General features: G+C 41.2%; 1 protein-coding gene and 1 long non-coding RNA gene across 2 annotated transcripts; both read right to left on the bottom strand.

Moving 5' to 3' along the window:
- Positions 1 to 1,257: 1,257 nt before the first annotated feature.
- LOC112845084 (uncharacterized) lies at positions 1,258 to 17,733 on the bottom strand. The gene is made up of 3 exons (XR_003217888.1): positions 16,183 to 17,733; positions 7,636 to 7,639; positions 1,258 to 1,268 (listed from the first exon to the last, which is right to left on the bottom strand). It is a non-coding gene; the product is annotated as an uncharacterized LOC112845084 (long non-coding RNA).
- Positions 17,734 to 18,611: 878 nt separating this feature from the next.
- On the bottom strand, positions 18,612 to 19,500 carry LOC112845083 (uncharacterized). The gene is made up of 2 exons (XM_025904632.1): positions 19,129 to 19,500; positions 18,612 to 19,037 (listed from the first exon to the last, which is right to left on the bottom strand). The coding sequence occupies exons 1-2, from the start codon at positions 19,372 to 19,374 to the stop codon at positions 18,612 to 18,614; spliced, it is 672 nt and encodes a 223-aa protein (XP_025760417.1). The 5' UTR covers positions 19,375 to 19,500.
- Positions 19,501 to 19,960: the final 460 nt, after the last annotated feature.

A 19,960-nucleotide genomic window follows, 5' to 3' on the forward strand; every position in this document is an offset into this window, starting at 1 on the left:
ACTTCTTTGAGCAGTTTTGTAGGAATGGGGTCTAAAAGACACATTAATGGTTTGGAGGAATTAATTATTGAAGTTAACTCAGAAAGATCAATTGGAGAAAAAGAGTCTAACTTAATATCGATGGTACTAAAAGTAGCTGTAGATAATATTACATCTGTGGGATGATTATTGGTAAATTTTTCTCTAATGATAAAAATTTTATTTGTGAAGAAGTTCATGAAGTCATTACTAGTTAACGTTAAAGGGATTGTTGGCTCAGTAGAGCTCTGACTTTTTGTCAGCCTGGCTACAGTGCTGAAGAGAAACCTGGGGTTGTTCTTATTTTCTTCAATCAGTGACGAATAGTAAGATGTTCTGGCTTTGCGGAGGGCTTTCTTATGAAGCAGCAAACTATTTCTCCAGGCTAAATGATGATCCTCTAAATTTGTGACACGCCATTTCCTCTCCAGCTTACGAGTTATCTGCTTTAGGCTACGTGTTTGAGAATTATACCACGGAGTCAGGTACTTCAGATTTGAGGCCTTAGTTTTCACAGGAGCTACAGTATCCAGAGTCGTACATAGTGAGGAGGTAAAATTATTAACAAGATAATCGACCTCTGTTGGAGTAGCGTTCAGATAGCTGCTCTGCTCTATGTTGGTACAGGGCATTGAAGATGATAACAGTGGGTGGATTATATTCTTAAACTTAGTTACAGCACTTTCAGAAAGACATCTACTGTGATAAAGTCTACTCTCCACTGCTGTGTAATCAATTATTGTAAATGTAAATGTTATCAGGAAATGATCAGACAGCAGAGGGTTTTCAGGAAACACTGTTAAATGTTCAGTTTCTATGCCATATGTTAAAACAAGATCTAGAGTGTGATTAAAGTGGTGGGTGGGTTCTTTTACATTTTGAGAGAAGCCAATTAAGTCTAATAACAGATTAAATGCGATGTTGAGGCTGTCATTTTTAGCATCTACATGGATGTTAAAATCACCCACAATAATTATTTTATCTGAGCTGAGCACTAAATCAGATAAAAAGTCTGAGAAATCAGAGAGAAACTCTGTGTAAGGCCCAGGTGGACGATATATGATAACAAGTAAGACTGGTTTCTGAGTTTTACAGCTGGGGTGGACAAGGCTAAGCATCAGGTTTTCAAATGAATTAAAAGTCTGTCTTGGTCTTTCGTTAATTAATAGACTGGTGTGAAAAATTGCTGCCACACCACCCCCTCGGCCTGTGCTTCGAGATTTCTGGTAGTTAGAATGACTTCATTTAAACTAACATACTCATCCTGCTGCAACCAGGTTTCTGTAAGGCAGAGTAAATCGATTTGTTGATCAATTATTAAGTCATGTACTAACAGAGACTTGGAGGAGAGAGACCTAATATTTAATAATCCACATTTCACTGTTTTACTCTTTGGTTCAGATGTGGATACTGTATTGTTCTTTCTTTGTGATTTTTTATGTTTAAGTTGTTTATTGCTGGTTTTTGGTTTGTTTTTTGTCTTTTTGGGAGCTGACACAGTCTCAATGGAGATGGGTTTTTAGGGGGGTAGCAGGAGGAGAGAAGCTGCACAGAGGCGTGTAAGACTGCAACTCTACTTCCTGGTCCCAACTCTGGATAGTCATATTTTGGGGGGTTTAATAAATTGGTCCATATTTCTAGAAATGAGAGCTGCTCCATCCAAAGTGGGATGGATGCCGTCTCTCCTAACAAGACCAGGTTTCCTCCAGAAGGTTTGCCAATTATCTATGAAGCCCACATCATTTCTGGGACACCACTCAGACAGCCAGCAATTTAAGGAGAACATGCGGCTAAACATGTCACTCCTGGTCTGATTGGGGAGGGGACCAGAGAAAACTACAGAGTCCGACATTGTTTTGGCAAAGTTACACACCGATTCAGTATTGATTTTAGTGACCTCCGATTGGCGTAACCGGGTGTCATTACTGCCGACGTGAATTATGATCTTACTGTATTTACATTTACCCTTAGCCAGCAGTTTTAAATTTCCTTCAATGTCGCCTGCTCTGGCCCCTGGAAGACAATTGACTATGGTTGCCGGTGTCTCTAGCTTCACATGTCTTAGAACAGAATCACCAATTACCAGAGTTTGACCCCCGGCGGGTGTGTCGCCGAGTGGGGAAAAATGGTTAGACACATGAACAGGTTGGTGGTGTACCTGGGGCTTCAGTTTAAGACTATGCTTCCTCCTCACCGTCACCCAGCCGCCCTCTTTCCCCAGCTGCTTGGGGTCTGCCGGGGAACAGCTAGTGGGGCCTACACTATCTTCGGCTGCACCAGCTACAGGGGCCTGGCTAGCTACGGGTGAATGAAGGGTGCGAAGCCGAGTCTCCAATTCAGTAATCCTGGCCTCCAGAGCTGCAAATATGCTACATTTGTTACAGGTATCATTACTGCTAAAGGAGGCCGAGGAGTAACTAAACATCTGACACAATGAGCAGGAAAGTGCAGGAGGGACAGGTGAAGTAGCCATGGTGCTAAAAACAAACTAAAACCCAGCAATAAACAACTTAAATATAAAAAAATCACAAAGAAAGAACAGTACAGTATCCACATCTGAACCAAAGAGTAAAACAGTGAAATGTGGATTACTAAATATTAGATCTCTCTCCTCCAAGTCTCTGTTAGTACATGACTTAATAATTGATCAATAAATCAATTTACTCTGCCTTACAGAAACCTGGTTGCAGCAGGATGATTATGTTAGTTTAAATGAATCAACACCCCCGAGTCATTCTAACTACCAGAAATCTCGAAATACCGGCCAAGGGGGCGGTGTGTCAGCCATTTTTCACACCAGCGTATTAATTAACGAAAGACCAAGATAGACTTTTAATTCATTCGAAAGCCTGATGCTTAGCCTTGTCCACCCCAGCTGTAAAACTCAGAAACCAGTCTTACTTGTTATCCTATATCGTCCACCTGGGCCTTACACAGAGTTTCTCTCTAATTTCTCAGACTTTTTATCTGATTTAGTGCTCAGCTCAGATAAAATAATTATTGTGGGTGATTTTAACATCCAAGTAGATGCTATAAATGACAGCCTAAACCTGGCATTTAATCTGTTATTAGACTCAATTGGCTTCTCTCAAAATGTAAAAAACCCACCCACCACTTTAATCACACTCTAGACCTTGTTTTAACATATGGCATTGAAACTGAACATTTAACAGTGTTTGCTGAAATCCCTCTCCTGTCTGATCATTTCCTAATAACATTTACATTTACAATAATTGATTACACAGCAGTGGAGAGTAGACTTTATCACAGTAGATGTCTTTCTGAAAGTGCTGTAACTAAGTTTAAGAATTTAATCCACCCACTGTGATCATGTCTGTGAAGGTTCTCAGTCATCCAGGTCATCTTAGTCAAAGGAGCTTGCAAAGAAAAGCATCTGGACTTCTTTAAGTTGCTTGAAGACGTTTCACCTCTCATCCGAGAAGCTTCTTCAGTTCTAAGGTCAAATGGCCGTGAGTCCCAGATTTAAACCCAGCTTCTCGGATGAGAGGTGAAACGTCTTCAAGCAACTTAAAGAAGTCCAAACGCTTTTCTTTGCAAGCTCCTTTGACTACGATGACCTGGATGACTGAGAACCTTCACAGACATACTGCCGTACATTTTGGGAGGAACACCCTTCAACTGGTGCGGGAGTATGAAAGGGAATCAAGGAAACTAGTGGATTATAGGAACCACCTACATTTCAACCTAAGATGCAGACAAAGCAGAGTTGTTCCTAAGAGCTTGCACCTTGGATCCACTGTCAGGGGACAAGGAGCAGACTTGATTCTACAGAGAGCACAAAATCACCTTTTAAGTGAAAGGATAAGACAGGTCCATTTCACTATAGATGCCCTCCAGATCAAGATCAGCCAGACTCTGCAGGAACTGGAAACCCTTCTACCCTCTCCTATCCTAGAAGAGGTTTACAAGTTTGTGGACAAGGCTCAGTCGGCCCAACACTCTAAAGGAAAAGAAAGACAATGCAGGAAATTTCACACCTTGCTTTCAAAAACCCACACTCCTCATTCTGAACCCACACAACTCAGAGAAGAAAACACACCTGAAGGCAGTCAGGAGAAATGGGTAAAGAACTTTTCAGACCGGAATCTCACTGAACCTGAAAAGAGAGTTTTAGCCAAAGGACTCAATTTTGCCATTTCTCCGCAACAGTTGCCCATAGTGGACCTCATCACAGCCACAGAAACCGCCATACAAATTAATAAATTATCACAGACAGAAGCAGAGCGAATCAGGATGAAAGTCTCAGCCACCCTCTCCAGTGCCATAGTCCCCCCGTCTAACCTCACATTACAAGAAAAGAAGGCCATCGCTTCCCTGAGCAAAGACCACAACATCACTATATTACCAGCTGATAAAGGAAGGTGCACCGTGGTCCTAAACACAACAGATTACCACACAAAGATCACTACTCTCCTCAGTGACAACAACACCTACGAAGATTTAAAGCGAGACCCCACAAGCAGCTACAAAAAGAAAGTTATAGCTTGCCTTCAAGACCTTGAAAAGGACAAAATCATTGACCACATTACATATCACCGCCTTTTTTCCTAAAATCCACAAGGAAGGGGTCCCACTCAGACCCATAGTCAGTAGCATAAATACAGCCACTTATAACATTGCAAAACACCTTGCTACCATCCTTGCACCTGTTGTGGGGAACACCACATCAAGAACTCCACCGACTTCACCGACAAGGTCCAGAAACTTGCCCTGGATCCAGATGAAACCATGGTGTCCTTTGATGTAGCCTCTCTCTTCACTTGCATACCCACCACGGAAGCAGTGGAGACTTTCAGAAAACGACTACAAGAAGACAGCTCCTTGGAAGACAGGACCAACTTCACACCCGATCAGATCTGCACACTGTTAGACCTCTGCCTTACCACAACATACTTCAAATACAACGAAGGCTTCTACAGACAAAAACATGGCTGTGCCATGGGCTCCCCCGTGTCACATATTGTAGCCAACCTTTACATGGAGGAAGCGGAAAGGAAGGCTCTTGGCTCTTTCAAAGGAAGAGTACCCAGCCACTGGTACAGATATGTAGATGACACCTGGGTCAAAATCAAGACACAAGAAGTGAAATCCTTCACTGCGCACATTAACGCTGTGGATAAAAACATCAAGTTCACCAGGGAAGACACAAAGGATAACTGTTTGCCTTTCCTGGACTGCTTTAACAACTGCTTTAACATCGAAGTTTACCGGAAGCCCACACACACGGACCAGTACCTCCTCTTTGACTTCCATCACCCTCTGGAACACAAACTTGGAGTAATTAGGACCCTACACCACCGGGCAGAACATGTTCCCTCTAAGCCTGAGGGAAAAAAGAAGGAACACACACACGTAAAGGAAGCACTCAAAACATGTGGTTATCCTAACTGGGCGTTCATAAAGTCAGCAAAGAGTCACAGAAAAGAAGATCAGACACCAGCGAGGGAGGATAAGAAAGACAGATGCAACAACATTGTCATCCCCTATGTAGCCGGTGTATCAGAGAAACTCAGGAGAGTTTTCTCCAAGCACGACATCCCAGTGTACTTCAGACCCAGCAACACATTCAGACAAAAACTGGTTCACCCAAAAGACAAAACTCCAAAACACAGACTTAACAATGTGGTGTATGCTGTACAGTGCAGCGAGGAATGCCCAGACCTCTACATTGGAGAGACCAAACAGCCACTTCACAAGCGCATGGCACAACATAGAAGAGCCACCTCCACAGGACAAGACTCAGCAGTCCATCTGCATATAAAGTACAAAGGTCACTCTTTCGAGAATACCAATGTTTACATTTTGGACAGAGAGGACAGATGGTTTGAAAGAGGAGTGAAGGAAGCCATCTATGTCCACTGTGAGCGACCATCTTTGAACAGAGGCGGTGGTTTACGACACCAACTGTCTACCATCTATAATCCAGTTTTGAGTTCCCTCCCCAGACGCCTTAACGCCCACTCACATACTGGGCCATCTGACCTCAGGAATTCGCATGACAAGGTGAGGCCAGGTTTCACAATGAGCTCACCCGAAACCCTGGCTGATTGGGACCCACACCCGCTTTCACACCTTGGCTCAGGTGATTAGAGGATCATCAGGGGACTCTCGGCCATTTGACCTTAGAACTGATGAAGCTTCTCGAATGAGAGGTGAAACGTCTTCAAGCAACTTAAAGAAGTCCAGACGCTTTTCTTTGCAAGCTCCTTTGACCACTGTTATCATCTTCAATGCCCTGTACCAACATAGAGCAGAGAAGCTATCTGAACTCCAACTACTGCAACAGAGGTTGATTATCTTGTTAATAATTTTACCTCCTCACTATGTACGACTCTGGATACTGTAGCTTCTGTGAAAACTAAGACCTCAGATCAGAAATACCTGACTCCTTGGTATAATTCTCAAACACTTAGCCTAAAGCAGATGACTCGTAAGCTGGAAAGGAAATGGCGTGTCACAAATTTAGAGGATCATCATTTAGCCTGCAGAAATAGTTTGGTGCTTCATAAGAAAGCTCTCCGCAAAGCCAGAACATCTTACTATGTGTCACTGATTGAAGAAAATAAGAACCCCAGGTTTCTCTTCAGCACTGTAGCTAGGCTGACAAAAAGTCAGAGCTCTTTTGAGCCAAACATCCCTTTAATGCTAACTAGTAATGACTTCATGAACTTCTTCACAAATGAAATTTAAATCATTAGAGAAAAAATTACCAATAATCATCCCACAGATGTAATATTATCTACAGCTACTCTTAGTACCATTGATGTTAAGTTAGACTCTTTTTCTCCAATTGATCTTTCTGAGTTAACTTCAATAATTACTTCCTCCAAACCATCAACTTGTCTTTTAGACCCCATTCCTACAAAACTGCTGAAAGAAGTCCTGCCATTAATTAAGTCTTCAATCTTAAATATGATCAACCTATCTCTAATAATCGGCTATGTACCTGTCATGGTCCTGGGTCGTGTGACCCAGTGTTTGAGTTTTTCATATATCTTTGGTATTCATTCGTGTCCTAGTTTAGTTCATCTAGTTAATTTCTAGGTTGCTGTTAGTCCTTTGTTTCGTAGTTGTTTATGTCATCTCCTCCTGTACTTAGTCTCCCTGGCTTGTGCGTCTACCTGTCAGGCATCATGTCTGTGTGGTTATGTTTAGTTCATGTCATGTCTAGTCTCCATGTTTCCTGTTTTACTTTGAAAGTCTGTGTCCACTGTCAGTGTATTTAGTTTCACTTCTCCTGTCCTGTCTTTAGGTTTATGTGTGTCAGCTGTGCTCCCATGTGTGGCCACTTCCCTTGATCATCCCTTATGTGTATTTAGTCTCTATGTTTCACACAGTCTGTGTGGCGTCGTCTGTGTTCCCACCCTTCATGTTTTCACGGCCAGTCTTTGCATTCTTAGTTTTCTGAATCTTCGTAGTTTATCACAGTAGGCAGCAATATTAGGCCAAACCTTAAGTGTAGGCATCAAAATAAAATTATTTCTGACACCAAGAGGAAGGTCAGCCAGATCAATAGATAAAAGTCTAAGAGGCGAAAGAGGGTCACAGCACCAAGTATCTACCGGTGGCTCACCTTGCTGTAAAAAGGAATGTAACCACCCTGAGATTATTTGTGCATGGCAAGCCCAGTAAGAATATTGAAGGTTAGGAAGTGCCTGTCCCCCTCATCTGTAGGCAGTTGTAAAATCTGTATCTTTAGTCTAGATTTCTTCCCATGCCATATTGTGAGATTATTATATTATCTTATGCCACGTTATACCCCTAATTAAAGATTGTGAAATTATTATGTAGTTTTAGTTTGCATTATTCTCCTGAATTAGAAGAAGTTGATAACTATTACAGTTATTCAACTGATTTGTATTACATTAGACTGCTGATTCAGTGTGAATGAATGATATTGTTTATGATGCATTATACTGCTGAGTTATAAGAAATACTGTTTTCAGAGAGTCAGGACCTTGCTTTTTCTGATAGTATAGGAGACAGAGAGCACATTCCATGGGAGCTTCACTCCCACCGTTGCTGAAGGCAGACAAAATAGGGAGCCAAGGCCATAAGTCAGGCTCGCTAGGAGTTAGAAAGAATGTGAATGTTTAGGCTTTTATGACTAGGTGGGGGCCACTAGAGGTTATAAGAGCTTGAGTAACCCTCCACCAGTTTGAGATTTGCTGTGACCCTCTTCATGCATGTCTCCCCATCCGGATGGTTTATGCTCATAAAGTGTTGAATTGTATGGAATAAAAGATTGTTGTTTGAGCATTTATACACCAAGTATTGTCCTTCCTTCAGCCCAAAGATCAAAAGAATTGGGAGAATTTAACAATATAAATTTAGAAAGATATCCCTCAATCTCTGAGAATGTGTTTCTGTTTATCCAAGAGGAAACATTTGTATGGGATATAATATTCTGATTAAAACATTCATTTTGATTAAACCTATTCTACCCATCCAGGATAGGGGAAGGTCAAACCACCTATTGAGGTCATTCTTGATTGAGGCCACAATTGGTTTAAAGTTCAACTTGTACAACTCTGTTGTGTCTGTGGACACCCTAATGCTTTTCTTCTTCTTCTTTTTTTTTGTTTTAGTGTCTGGTTTGTGATATATTGACGTTTATCCTAATTCCTATATTCTTATGCAGCAAGGCTACAATGGACTTAAGCTAAGATCTTGGTTTTTTTGATGCCTGGAGAGTTTGTAATGAAACAAAATGAAAAACTGAGTAAACAATTAGTTGTCATGGTCCTGGGTCATTGACCCAGCGTTTTGTGTTTCATTTTGGTTTCATCTTGTGTTTGGTGTTTATTCTGAATTTGTATTAGTTCTTTGAGTTTGGTTGTCGTGTTTACTATCCCTACCTGTGTCTTCCCTCTGTGCTCCATTCGGGTCGCTGCGTTTTGTGTCGTAAAACAGTCTGTGTGTTTCCGGTTTTAATTTGTAGGTCTGCTTCTCGTCATGTACATTAGTGTCAGCTGTGTCCATCCCTGCGTGTCATCTCCTCATTACCTGGTGTGTATTTATAGTGTGTGTTGGCTTCTGCTCGTTGTTGGATCGTCTGTGTTCATTCTCTATGTTCCTCTGCGTCTCTCTGTCCAGCCGTCCTCATCTGCCATCTCTGAGTTTCTCCCGCTGACCTTGTGTCCCAGGTTTGTTTGTTAGTTTCACCTAGTGATGGGTAGATGAGGCCTCGTGAAGCGTTTCAGCACATTCCCCAAACTGTATCGATACTGTGTCGACACAGTGTTGCTGTTTTGCTCCATACTGACACCTGCTGGACCTTAAATATCATTGTTGGCAAATTACTTGACACTCACAACAAACACTGATTCAATGACCTAGTCATACTTGTACACTGTAAGGTACTGTAATTTCCATGGAATCATTTTATATCTTTTACATTGCAAATATTGTAGACATCTTTAAAATATATTGTGAATGACATTAAGTGAAAATTAAAATGAAAGTATTGTGAATGTAATATTACCCATTTGACTTAGAGTTTATTATAAATTTCTATTCAGAAAAATAGGTTTATCCAATGTTTCTGCATTCAGTCTATTGTGTTTTTGTTGTTGTTTTTTTTACACCATTTCCCCAGCTTTGGAAAACTCACAGGCACAGATGAAGCTGGGGTACACAAAAGGTGTAAAGCCAGGTGGAAAAGGTTCTGATAAGATGTCTTGCTATTCCCCCAGTACGTTAAAGGATCCTCTGATCTTGGAATTTTTCTCTCCGACACTCTCCACAATACTAAGGGGTTGGCAGTCCTCTATAATAAAATTCAGGACTGCCTGGTCCAGAACAGTCTTCCTAGATGCTTGAATTGAAAATAATAAAACACACATTAATAAAAAAAAAAAGATGATAAAGCTGTTCAGTGTCAATATAGGCCTGCGTGAGTTCATTCTCAGTGTGTTTGTCTCCTCATTTTCATGTTTGGCTCTGTAATGCCTAAACACTGAGGAGGTGCTTTTGTTTGTGTAAGAAATGCAGAACAGATGCGACATTTAACCTGCATAAAATGAAATAAATAATTTACACTGCAAGTCACATTGCTGTTTTTCCTATTCTGATAGATTACACTGAAACAAAGACAGACAAACTATTACCTTATTTGCAGTTAAAAGATCAAAATGATCCCACATAGCAGAAACAATTCTTTTTCTTTCGGGCTCCATTTTGTTATAGAGAGATGTGTTTTGTTTTGTTTTGTTTTTTATCTTTGCAAGAGTAATTTTGTGGGTTTTTTTGGTGGCGACTCATTCCGTTGGCAGATGCGGATGCGGTACCTTTTAAACACAGTTTGGCGCGTTGGCAATGAGCGATACAGCAGCTGTATCGATCACGTGACTTTTTCTTAAAGCGACTCACGCACCGATACAGGCATCGCTAGGTGAGCTTGATACATGCGTCGGTGCGTCAGTGTTGCAAGACCCATCCCTAGTTTCACCCAGTTTAGGTTTATGTTCAGTTCTGCCCTCACCTCTGTTATTTTCCCTGTAAATAAACCTCCCCTCGCATCTCCACCACTGTCTGCATTTTGGGTCCTCATTTATTCTACCACATGACTGCTGCCCCAGCCATGACATTAGTATTGTATACTAGATATTGGTCCTAAAGCCACTTTAGACACAAAGAATGAACAAATCTCTATTTTCCCTTTAAACCGTCTCTTTTCCTTCAAACTGCATTTAACACAGTAGACTTACATGTCCTATGGTGAGCTGAACAAATGTCATATCCCAAATTAAATCCAGCAATGCTACAGTTTATACGGGACAAGTATCAGTTGTATTTTAATCCAGCACATTGATGAAACTTTGTGCATCAAACTTGTGCTCAGTGCCAAACTTGCGAATCAACACGAGTGTCACTGGGTAGCGCATTCTGAAGCCACAACAAACCAACATTTCAGTGTGAAAAAACTAAACTCATTTAACCGTGTCCCAGTAAGTTTACTCTAAATTTCTTTTTAGCTGTGGTTATGTTAGGGTGACCAACCGTCCTCTTTTCCCAGGACATGTTCTCTTTTCACGTTCTGTCCGGGTCATACGGGGGGATTTTTGTGATTGATAAAAATGTCTGGGTTTTAATATATTCTGACAGAGGACCCATGTGTGTGACGTCATCCCCAAACTGCTGCTTTGTGAGCGCTTGTTCTGCGCTCACAGACGGGACAGACAGCACGCAGCAACGCGCCTAATGATGTTTAAAAGATCCCAAAGCTCAAAGAGGCTTCTATGTTATTTTTTTGCACTTGTTGACTTGTAAAAGCCTATATGGCATATTTTATTTCACAATTCATTAACCGCACAGAGGATGTATCATTTAAATATGCTAAGTATGTGTCACGGCGAGTGAGATGGACCGTGTGGAGATGATAAAGGAGGATCCAGTCGCAGGCACTCGTGAAGGTGAGAAGGTGGTTTATTGAATACGAAGCAAATAGAGAAACGGCAAACGGGACAGGAGAGTATCTAAACTGAGAACAACTAACCTACTGAACACAAACCAGGGCATGAACATGAAAGGGGATGGACGGAGGTAAATGACGGTTGACAGCAGGTAGAACACACAGGAGAAGCATGGTGGGTACACAGATGAAGCAGGGTAGATTCACAGACGGACCAGCAACTACAAACACAGAAGACACGACTTAAATACACTCAGAGAAACACGGGGAGATTACACACAGGTGGGAAACACAGCTGGGAATAATCAACAAGACGAGACAGGGGTAAAACTGAACACACTCACATGAGACGCAGACCTTCACAATAAAACAGGAACAAGAAACCAGAAATAAGAAATCACACTAAGACGCTGACTTGACACAGAGAGAGACAGAAAATGACGCATGGAACTAGACCTATACTAAGCAGACACGACCGAAGAACAAATCCTTAAATATGAACAAACAGAAACATGGAACTCTAATAATAATAATAATAATAATAATAATAATCTATCATCCTAATAATCATCACCACCACCACCAGTATTACAGGGAAAAAATCCATCATTCAAAACCAAAACACAACTCAAAATACTGGGTCACACCGACCCAGAACCGTGACAGTATGTTTCTTTAAGCAAGTTCTTCATGACTGAGCCAAGTCACCTCTTTTTTGGAAATCAAAATATGGTCACCCTAGGTTAGGTGGATGTCAGGCTAATGTTGTGTCGAGCAACTTTTGTCTCTAGTCCAACAAACATGATCTAAATGGCTGAACTGCCAACTCAGCATGCAGTCAAGTACTTACTAATGACCTAATAATTTTATTCTGATGTGTTATGTTGAGGACATATTTAAGGACACTGGCCCTGTAGTATTGGACCTTGGCTTTATTCAATTCTCGAATGTGGAGAGGTCCATAACATTACTGCGGGGATATGGAGGCAGTTTTCCTCCTGCCCTGAGTTTGATCAAACTAGAATCGCATCATATTTTCAGCGCTACATTGTGGTGAGAGAAGTTTGTGGGTGTAGTGTCCACATTTTGGCTGTCCTTTTAACTGCTCGCTGGCTAGCTAGCGTGAGCTATAAGCTAACAGCTAGCCTGGTTGATAAAGCTAGAGTTCCACGCACATGTAAACACAACTCATCTCTACTGCTTTAACTGGTTAATCAGAAGGCAATACTGTGGTTGACAGGGTTCATTATGTGAAACAGCAGCTTGTTTAGTTTAACCAGTGTCACGAGTTCAAAATATTGGGGATGGATACAGGAGGAAAACCAAAATAACAACACTGGTCCGGCCGGGTCAAGTCAAACGATGATTTTAATGCACATGTGTGGGAGATGGGACACTGTACGCAGACAGCACCAGATCTCTCTCCGAAAACCACACAACAATAGTTTTTATGAACATCAGGGTATTAGAACGCCCCCTAATTCGTAAAGTAGGTACAATACAATCAATGTTGACAACTTTTAACACATTAAAAGAACATCTTCTTCTTCCCGAGGCCAGATCCTTCCCAGTAATCTTCTAACTCTGCTTATCCCCTTGAACAAACAGTCTCTCCTGCAAGCATAATCAAACAGCTACAAGGCCTTGCAAACTATTATTTAAATGTTTGAACTCTCCCCTCTACATGAGTTTAACTGCTGCTTGTATGTGTGCGTGTGTAACTCGACCTCAGCATTCACTCTGTCTATAAGGACAGAGGCCAACTCTGCATGTGTGCAATAAACTAACCGAAACCATACATGTAATCTGTTGAATAAATGTTCTAATCAAATGCCACTATTCAAAGCTTAATAAAAAGAGTATAAATGAATAAAGGATAATGATGAATAACATGATATATGTGTTTTGTAAGCGTGTTCTTTCTATAGCTCAAGATCCTTAACACAATAGATTGTTCAGTCCTCGCGCCGAACAAAGCTTCCGACCCTCCACTAGTTGACCAAGCCCCCCTCATTGGCAAGCACAAAAAATACAATGCATGTGTATACAAAAGGATTATCACTGCACCTGTAATAGAAAATGTTAATATGGAATCATGACAATACCTGTAATACAAGTTGTAACATAAGGCCGACAGCCTAAAGAAATTCTCTAATGAAGTAACAATTAATGATGATGATGATACATAAATAAACTAATGAGTAATTATTCCCAATACACACTACTTAAAGGTTAACAAAAGATATATCTAAATAAAGGATCATAAAATAACATGATGTAAGTGTCTTGTAAGCATGTGCGGCCTTCTACGCTCTACGTCACTTCCCTCAATAGATCAGCCAGACATCCTGCTGACTGTAGCTTTTAACCCTTACTGACGTGAGCACAACTCCATAATAAGCACCAAGCGGCAATATGTATCAAGATGATCCTGGTTACACCTGTAATGAAAAATTATATGATTATACCAACACCTGTAAATAGAAGATTAACATGAGGTTATAACAATCACTGTAATACAAACGTTAATATAATGTCAATAGCTTCAATAAATGCTTTAATGCAATGCTTATTATATGATTCTGATGTAATGATAAAATAACAGTAAAATATCTCTTCTCACCAGCCTTCGTTAGGAGGCTAGCTTCATCCCTCTCCCTGTGTTTGGAAGTGACAGGGTTTCACCTCTTTGTAGCCACACAGACTGAGGTGCTGCATTCTCAGGACAGCCATGCAGAGATTAGAGGCTACATCGTAGTCATGGCTTTCATCACTGTCTTTCTTGTATTTCTCCAGAGTAACAGACAAACAGTGAGAGGAGGATCTATTAGCTAGCACTGCTTAGCCTTACATACATTCTTATTTTAAACTCAATCTGGAATCCATTGCACACTGTTTGTGTGGGATATGAATGACAAGATTTTGTTTTTCAACAAGAGTTAGTAAAAAACATCTCCAGTGTGATAAAATTTTCATTCCAAACATCTGCAGCTTGGCAGTCTATACAGCACTATAATGCACAGACCTAATTCTTTTGAAAACCATACATTTTTCCATGGGTCTCAACTTCATCAGACATCACATAGAAACAGAGCTGGATGAGGTCAGCACAAACAGCGAAGAAGACTTCTTTGGATCCATGGGGTCAGAAAAGCCAGAAGCAGGGGAGCTGGAGAGGTACCTTTCATGTCCGTTCACTGGAGGTGTGGATCTATTACATAGTTTTCCTCAAATCCAGAAGCTGTCAACCAAAATCAATACAGCTCTTCCTGCATCTGTAGCTTGTGGAGGAGTCAGGCAGGACTCCTGTTCCCTGCTAAACATTTACATTTGCACAACAAGAACCTTGAGAGCAAACTGCTGCTGAAGCTTCACAAATCTTGTCAAACACAAACAAAGATAAATCATGACCCAGAATATAATGATGACTATAATGATGAGGAGAACTGGAAAGAAGGAGAGGGACAGGTGCTGCTAGGGCAAGAGAAATATTGTTCACAGAGTACTTTGGTGCAGCAGGCAGGCACTATCCAGCTACAGTGGGAGAAAATGTGGAGCTACTGGCAACACGTAGCACTGTTGCTGAAATTTGGAAAGTGACTTATGTCTGGGCTTAGGTTTTAGTTTCTATGTGTAAATGATGGGAATTCACCGCATCCTTGAAACTACAGAATTCCATGTGTTCAAATTGTAGAGCATTAAAAATATAGGTACTTTCAGATTTTTTCTTTCTTGTATGATACAGTTTTTTCTGATTGCTTAAGCACATTTTTTGTAACTATTGGCTATTTTTGCAAAACTCTACACACAAATAAGAAAACCTGTCACCCAATTATCAAAACATTGTAGTTCTCTTGCAAAAGCGAACAAAGCTAGATTAACTCTTCACACCTTCATAAAAATGGTGTTTTCATATCAAACAGTACACACAAGCCATCATCTACTAAGCACACAATGCGCCAACTGCACACTGATGGTATGAATACAAAACACATCTGGCTTTTGCATTCTCTGTGTACAGATGTCAATTTGAGGTCACACTTTTGTCATAGTGTCATGTAAACATACAAGGATCCAAACTTCAAGTATTGGTGTTTATTCACACTCATCAAAACCAAGACAAAGTCAGAACACAAAATGGGAATTTCACAAAAAAAAGGAAAAAAAAAAGACAATCAGCCTACATCATGTCGTCTTTCTGGGTCCGGCCACAAAATTTCGTCCACATCGCATGCGATATCCTCCAGTCCAAGGCATCGGGGAAAATATCTCCTTGAATGCCTCCTCCATTGCCTGTAAAAGGGCTACCTGTTGATGAGGATGACGGTCGTACACTTTCCAGCGCCAGGCAGAGAAGAACTCCTCGATGGGATTTACAGTTTTTTCTGATGGCTTGAGCACATTTTTTGTAACTATTGGCTAGTTTTGCAAAACTCTACACACAAATAAGAAAACTCTTCACCCAATCAGCAAAACATTGTAGTTTTCTTGTAAAAGCGAATAACCTTTGCTTAACTCACCACACCTTTGTAAAAATGGTATTTTTGTATCAGACAGTAAACACAAGCCATCAAATTAATAAGCACACAATGCACCAACTACACACTGATGCTATGAATAAAAAACACATCTGGCTTTTGCTTTCTCTGTGCACAAGGTAGGCCATGTCAGATTGAGGTCATACTTCTGTCATAGGTCCATAAACATAGACGGATCCAAACTTCAAGTACTGGGCCCTGTTTCAGAAAGCCGGTTTAGAAAACTCAGAGTTAAAAATGATACTCAGGGTTGAGTAACCCCGAACTGTCCAACTCGGAATATTCGGTTTCAGAAAGGCTGATAACAATTAGTTCAATCAACGCGGAGTTGCTTAAACCCCAAGTTAAGCACGCGCATAAAGCCCTGATTAGTGGAGCACAGATTAAGCGAGTCACCATGGAGACGGAGGGAAAGAAGGCGCGGCCAATGTATTTTACAGCGCTTGAGGCCGAAATTCTGATGGCAGCATATGCCGATAACATGCAAATTTTGCGGAAAAAAAGTAACACAGCCTCAGCTGCAAAAGAAAGGGAGCATGCATGGCAATACATAGCCGACAGAGTCAATGCGTGAGTGTTAATTTAAAAATTGATCTAGGGATTTCCACCCATTTAACACGTTATTTTATTATATTTCATTTTATTTTTTATTTTATACATTTTATTTTGTGATGTGATGTGAGCGCATGTGCAACCCAACAGGCCCCAAACGTTCCTGGCAGCAAGTAAAAATGAAATATAAAAAATGTAGAGGAAGAGGGTCCAGCCACTTCTCCAACAAACCTTTCCTCAGTAAGATGTTCAGCACTGATTTACAACCAACCTAAGTAGGCATGTACTATGAATGTCAATGCTATTTTCTGTGTTTCAATAGCTCCCTGTAAAGCAGCTGTACAAGACCTGTTTGATCAAGAAAATAAAAAAAATGCTTTTTGGAAATGGAACACTTCAAGCAGCAGAATGGAATGTGAGTGCCATCTATACAGCCAATCACGCCTGGGAACCCTGAAAATAAATGTAAAATCTAAGTAGTAGTTCAAGTATCACCACATCATGAATTAAGTTTTGTTCATCCTGATACCTGCAATTTTGTGGAATCCCTCTTTGATAAATCTTGTGGGTCTATGACCGGGGAACACCACAAACGAGTACAGGAGACGTTTCAGTGCAACTGTAACATTCCTGACTGCCCGACAGACGGTAGCCTTGGAAACGTGCTCAGCGTCACCAATATTATACAGAAAGCTCCCGTTTGCAAAAAAACGAAGTGCAATACAAATAATATGTACAGAACTGAGAGAATGTCCGCGATGTGTCACATGAGCAATATAAGGCCTGAGGATGTTATTCAAATAAATTATCGATTGTGCTGAAAAACGGTAACGTTCACACAGAAAATCATCAGGACATGATAAAATGTCCAAACGCGCTCTAATCACTCACTCCCGGCGGAGAGCTCTGCGGAGAATTTGGGCTTCAACATCTACTGGCTCTTCAAGGAAGGGGCACGCCATGTCTGACACTTCCTACAGTCAGGTTTCCGACAAAGAGGCGGAGAAGTTCAGGGTTAGTTGAAGTAAACCTGCTAGGGGGCAGGTTAGCTTCACGGAGTGTGTCGTCATAGTAACTCACTCAGAATTAATCTAAACTCGCTTTGTGAAACCGAAAACCCAGAGTTTTCGTTAACTCAGGGTATACTTACTCAGAGTTTGCACTAAACCGGCTTTCTGAAACAGGGCCCTGGTGTTTATTCACACACATCAAAACAAACACAAGTGTTTATTTCCAAGTATAGGATTATTTGCAATCACCATATTGACTATATGGGTTTCTTGGTCTGCAGTGAACATGCTTCCTCTTCAGTATTTTTACATCAATGGTATTGTTGTTTGTCATTAGCATAGGGCAGTGCTACAAATCTTAGTGCAAAGTGACTGTACTAACCGATTCTCATTTCAAAATGTCCTTATGATGCTTGCTACAGTGTAGCGGCTCGAGTTAGGCTGAACCCGTTGGCCAGCTTCCCTCAGGGTCACTCCATGGTTGATTACATGGTCCACTATTGTAGCTCTGATGTCATCAGCAATTCTATTTCTTACTCTTCTTACCCTTCCTCTCCCCCCTCCTCGTACTCCTCTTGCTCCTCCTTGTCCTTGTCATCCTCTTCATCCTACTTCTTCACCTCCACATCCTCTTCCTCGACCTCCTCTACTTCTCACTCTTCCTGCTCCCTCCATTGTACTCCACACACACAGCTTACCTGTATTATAGTGCTTAGGCTGATTGCAAAGTGAACTAATTATCTAAAAAAGTTTTCACATGTGACAGTGTGCCAGACAGTTGGCAAAATAGTGTAAATAATGGCCGTAAATGTGTATAGTTTTGCTAGGAGTGCGTTGATCATTTGGAAATTGAGTGTCAAGCAGTGAGTTGTGTTTACAGTTCTGCAAAAAGAGTGCTGTGCAGTGGATTGTAGCTACAGGTTTGCAAAGTGTGTGTTACAAAATGGCAAACTGAGTGCAAAGCAGTGTTTGTGCTTTTAGTTTTGCAAACTCAGTGAGTGGTTTTGCTATAAGTATTAATAGTTTTAGAATTTGTGCTATAAGAATCACAGTTAGGGTTTAAGCATTCAGAAAAAACTGTAAGAATGGAGAGTGTGGAGGGAGGTTGAGTGCCATGAAGGATGGGTGGTCTGTAAACCAGTTGCGGACCAAAGCAGCCCTATGGAAACTAACATTGTCCCATATGATGACATATCGGGTCTGCTCTGGTCTCTGAACAGTGAGCATGTCATGCATGGTGTCCAGGAATGCAATAATGTGTGCAGTGTTGTATGGGCCTATGGTTGCATGATGGTGAACAACACCATTTTGGCTTATAGCTGCACACATGGTTATGTTACCACCACGTTGTCCTGGGACATTGATGATGGCACGGTGTCCAATAATGTTCCTGCCACGTCTCCTGGTTTTACTGAGGTTAAAACCGGCCTCATCCACAAAAAGTAGCTCATGTCCCATTGCATCTGCTTCTAGTTCCATCACTCTCTGGACAAGACAAAACAAATGCAACACATCAGGCCCATGCACAGCACTACAGTATGCACTTCCAAATTCAGAGCCAATGACACTAGCTTACCTGCACATAGTCATACCGCAGTTGCTTTACACGTTCTGTGTTTCTCTTGAAAGGAACTCTGTAAATTTGCTTCATTCTTATTCTGTGGCGCGCAAGTACACGACTTAGTGCAGAAATGCTTGCACTGTGTATATTTTGAAAGATGGTGTCATTATCAATTATGCGCTGCTGTATTTCGCGCAGTCTTATTGCATTATTGGCAATCACCATGTTCACTATATGGGTCTCTTGCTCTGGAGTGAACATTCTGCCTCTGCCCCCAACATCTGGACGTCTAGCAATTCTGTAAAGTAACAATTTCAGTATTTTTGCATGTATGGTACTGTTGTGTTTCTCATTAGAGTATGGCAGTGCTACAAAGTACTTACCGATTCTCATTTCAAAATGTCCTAATGATGCCTGCCACAGTGTAGCAGCTCAGTTTAGGCTGAACCCGTTGGCCAGCTTCCCTCAGGGTCATCCCATGGTTGATGACATGGTCCACTATTGTAGCTCTGATGCTATCAGTTATTCTGTTTCTTACTCTTCTTACCCTTCCTCTTTCCCCTCCTCGTCCTCTTCTTGCTCCTCCACGTCCTCTTCCTCCAACTTCTTCACCTCCACGTCCTCTTCCTCCAACTTCTTCACCTCCACGTCCTCTCCCTCGGCCTCCTCTGATTCTCACTCTTCTCACTCTTGCTGCTCCTTCCATTGTACTCCACATAGACAGCTTACCTGTGGCCTGTTTATAGTGCTTAGGCTGATTGCAAAGTGGACTAATTATCTAAAACAGTTTTCACATGTGAAAGTGTGCCAGACAGTTGGCAAAATAGTGTTAATGATAGCCATACAT

The sequence above is a fragment of the Oreochromis niloticus genome, unplaced genomic scaffold (assembly GCF_001858045.2).
Source record: "Oreochromis niloticus isolate F11D_XX unplaced genomic scaffold, O_niloticus_UMD_NMBU tig00002964_pilon, whole genome shotgun sequence".
Lineage (NCBI taxonomy): Eukaryota > Metazoa > Chordata > Actinopteri > Cichliformes > Cichlidae > Oreochromis > Oreochromis niloticus.

What these genes read in the sequence shown, in the direction of transcription:
- LOC112845083 (XM_025904632.1), bottom strand. Translation starts at nt 19,374, where the DNA reads ATGTTCACTCCAGAGCAAGAGACCCATATAGTGAACATGGTGATTGCC. An exon ending in TGCGGTATGACTATGTGCAG is followed by an intron (nt 19,038 to 19,128) that starts GTAAGCTAGTGT and finishes TGTCTTGTCCAG; the next exon opens with AGAGTGATGGAACTAGAAGC.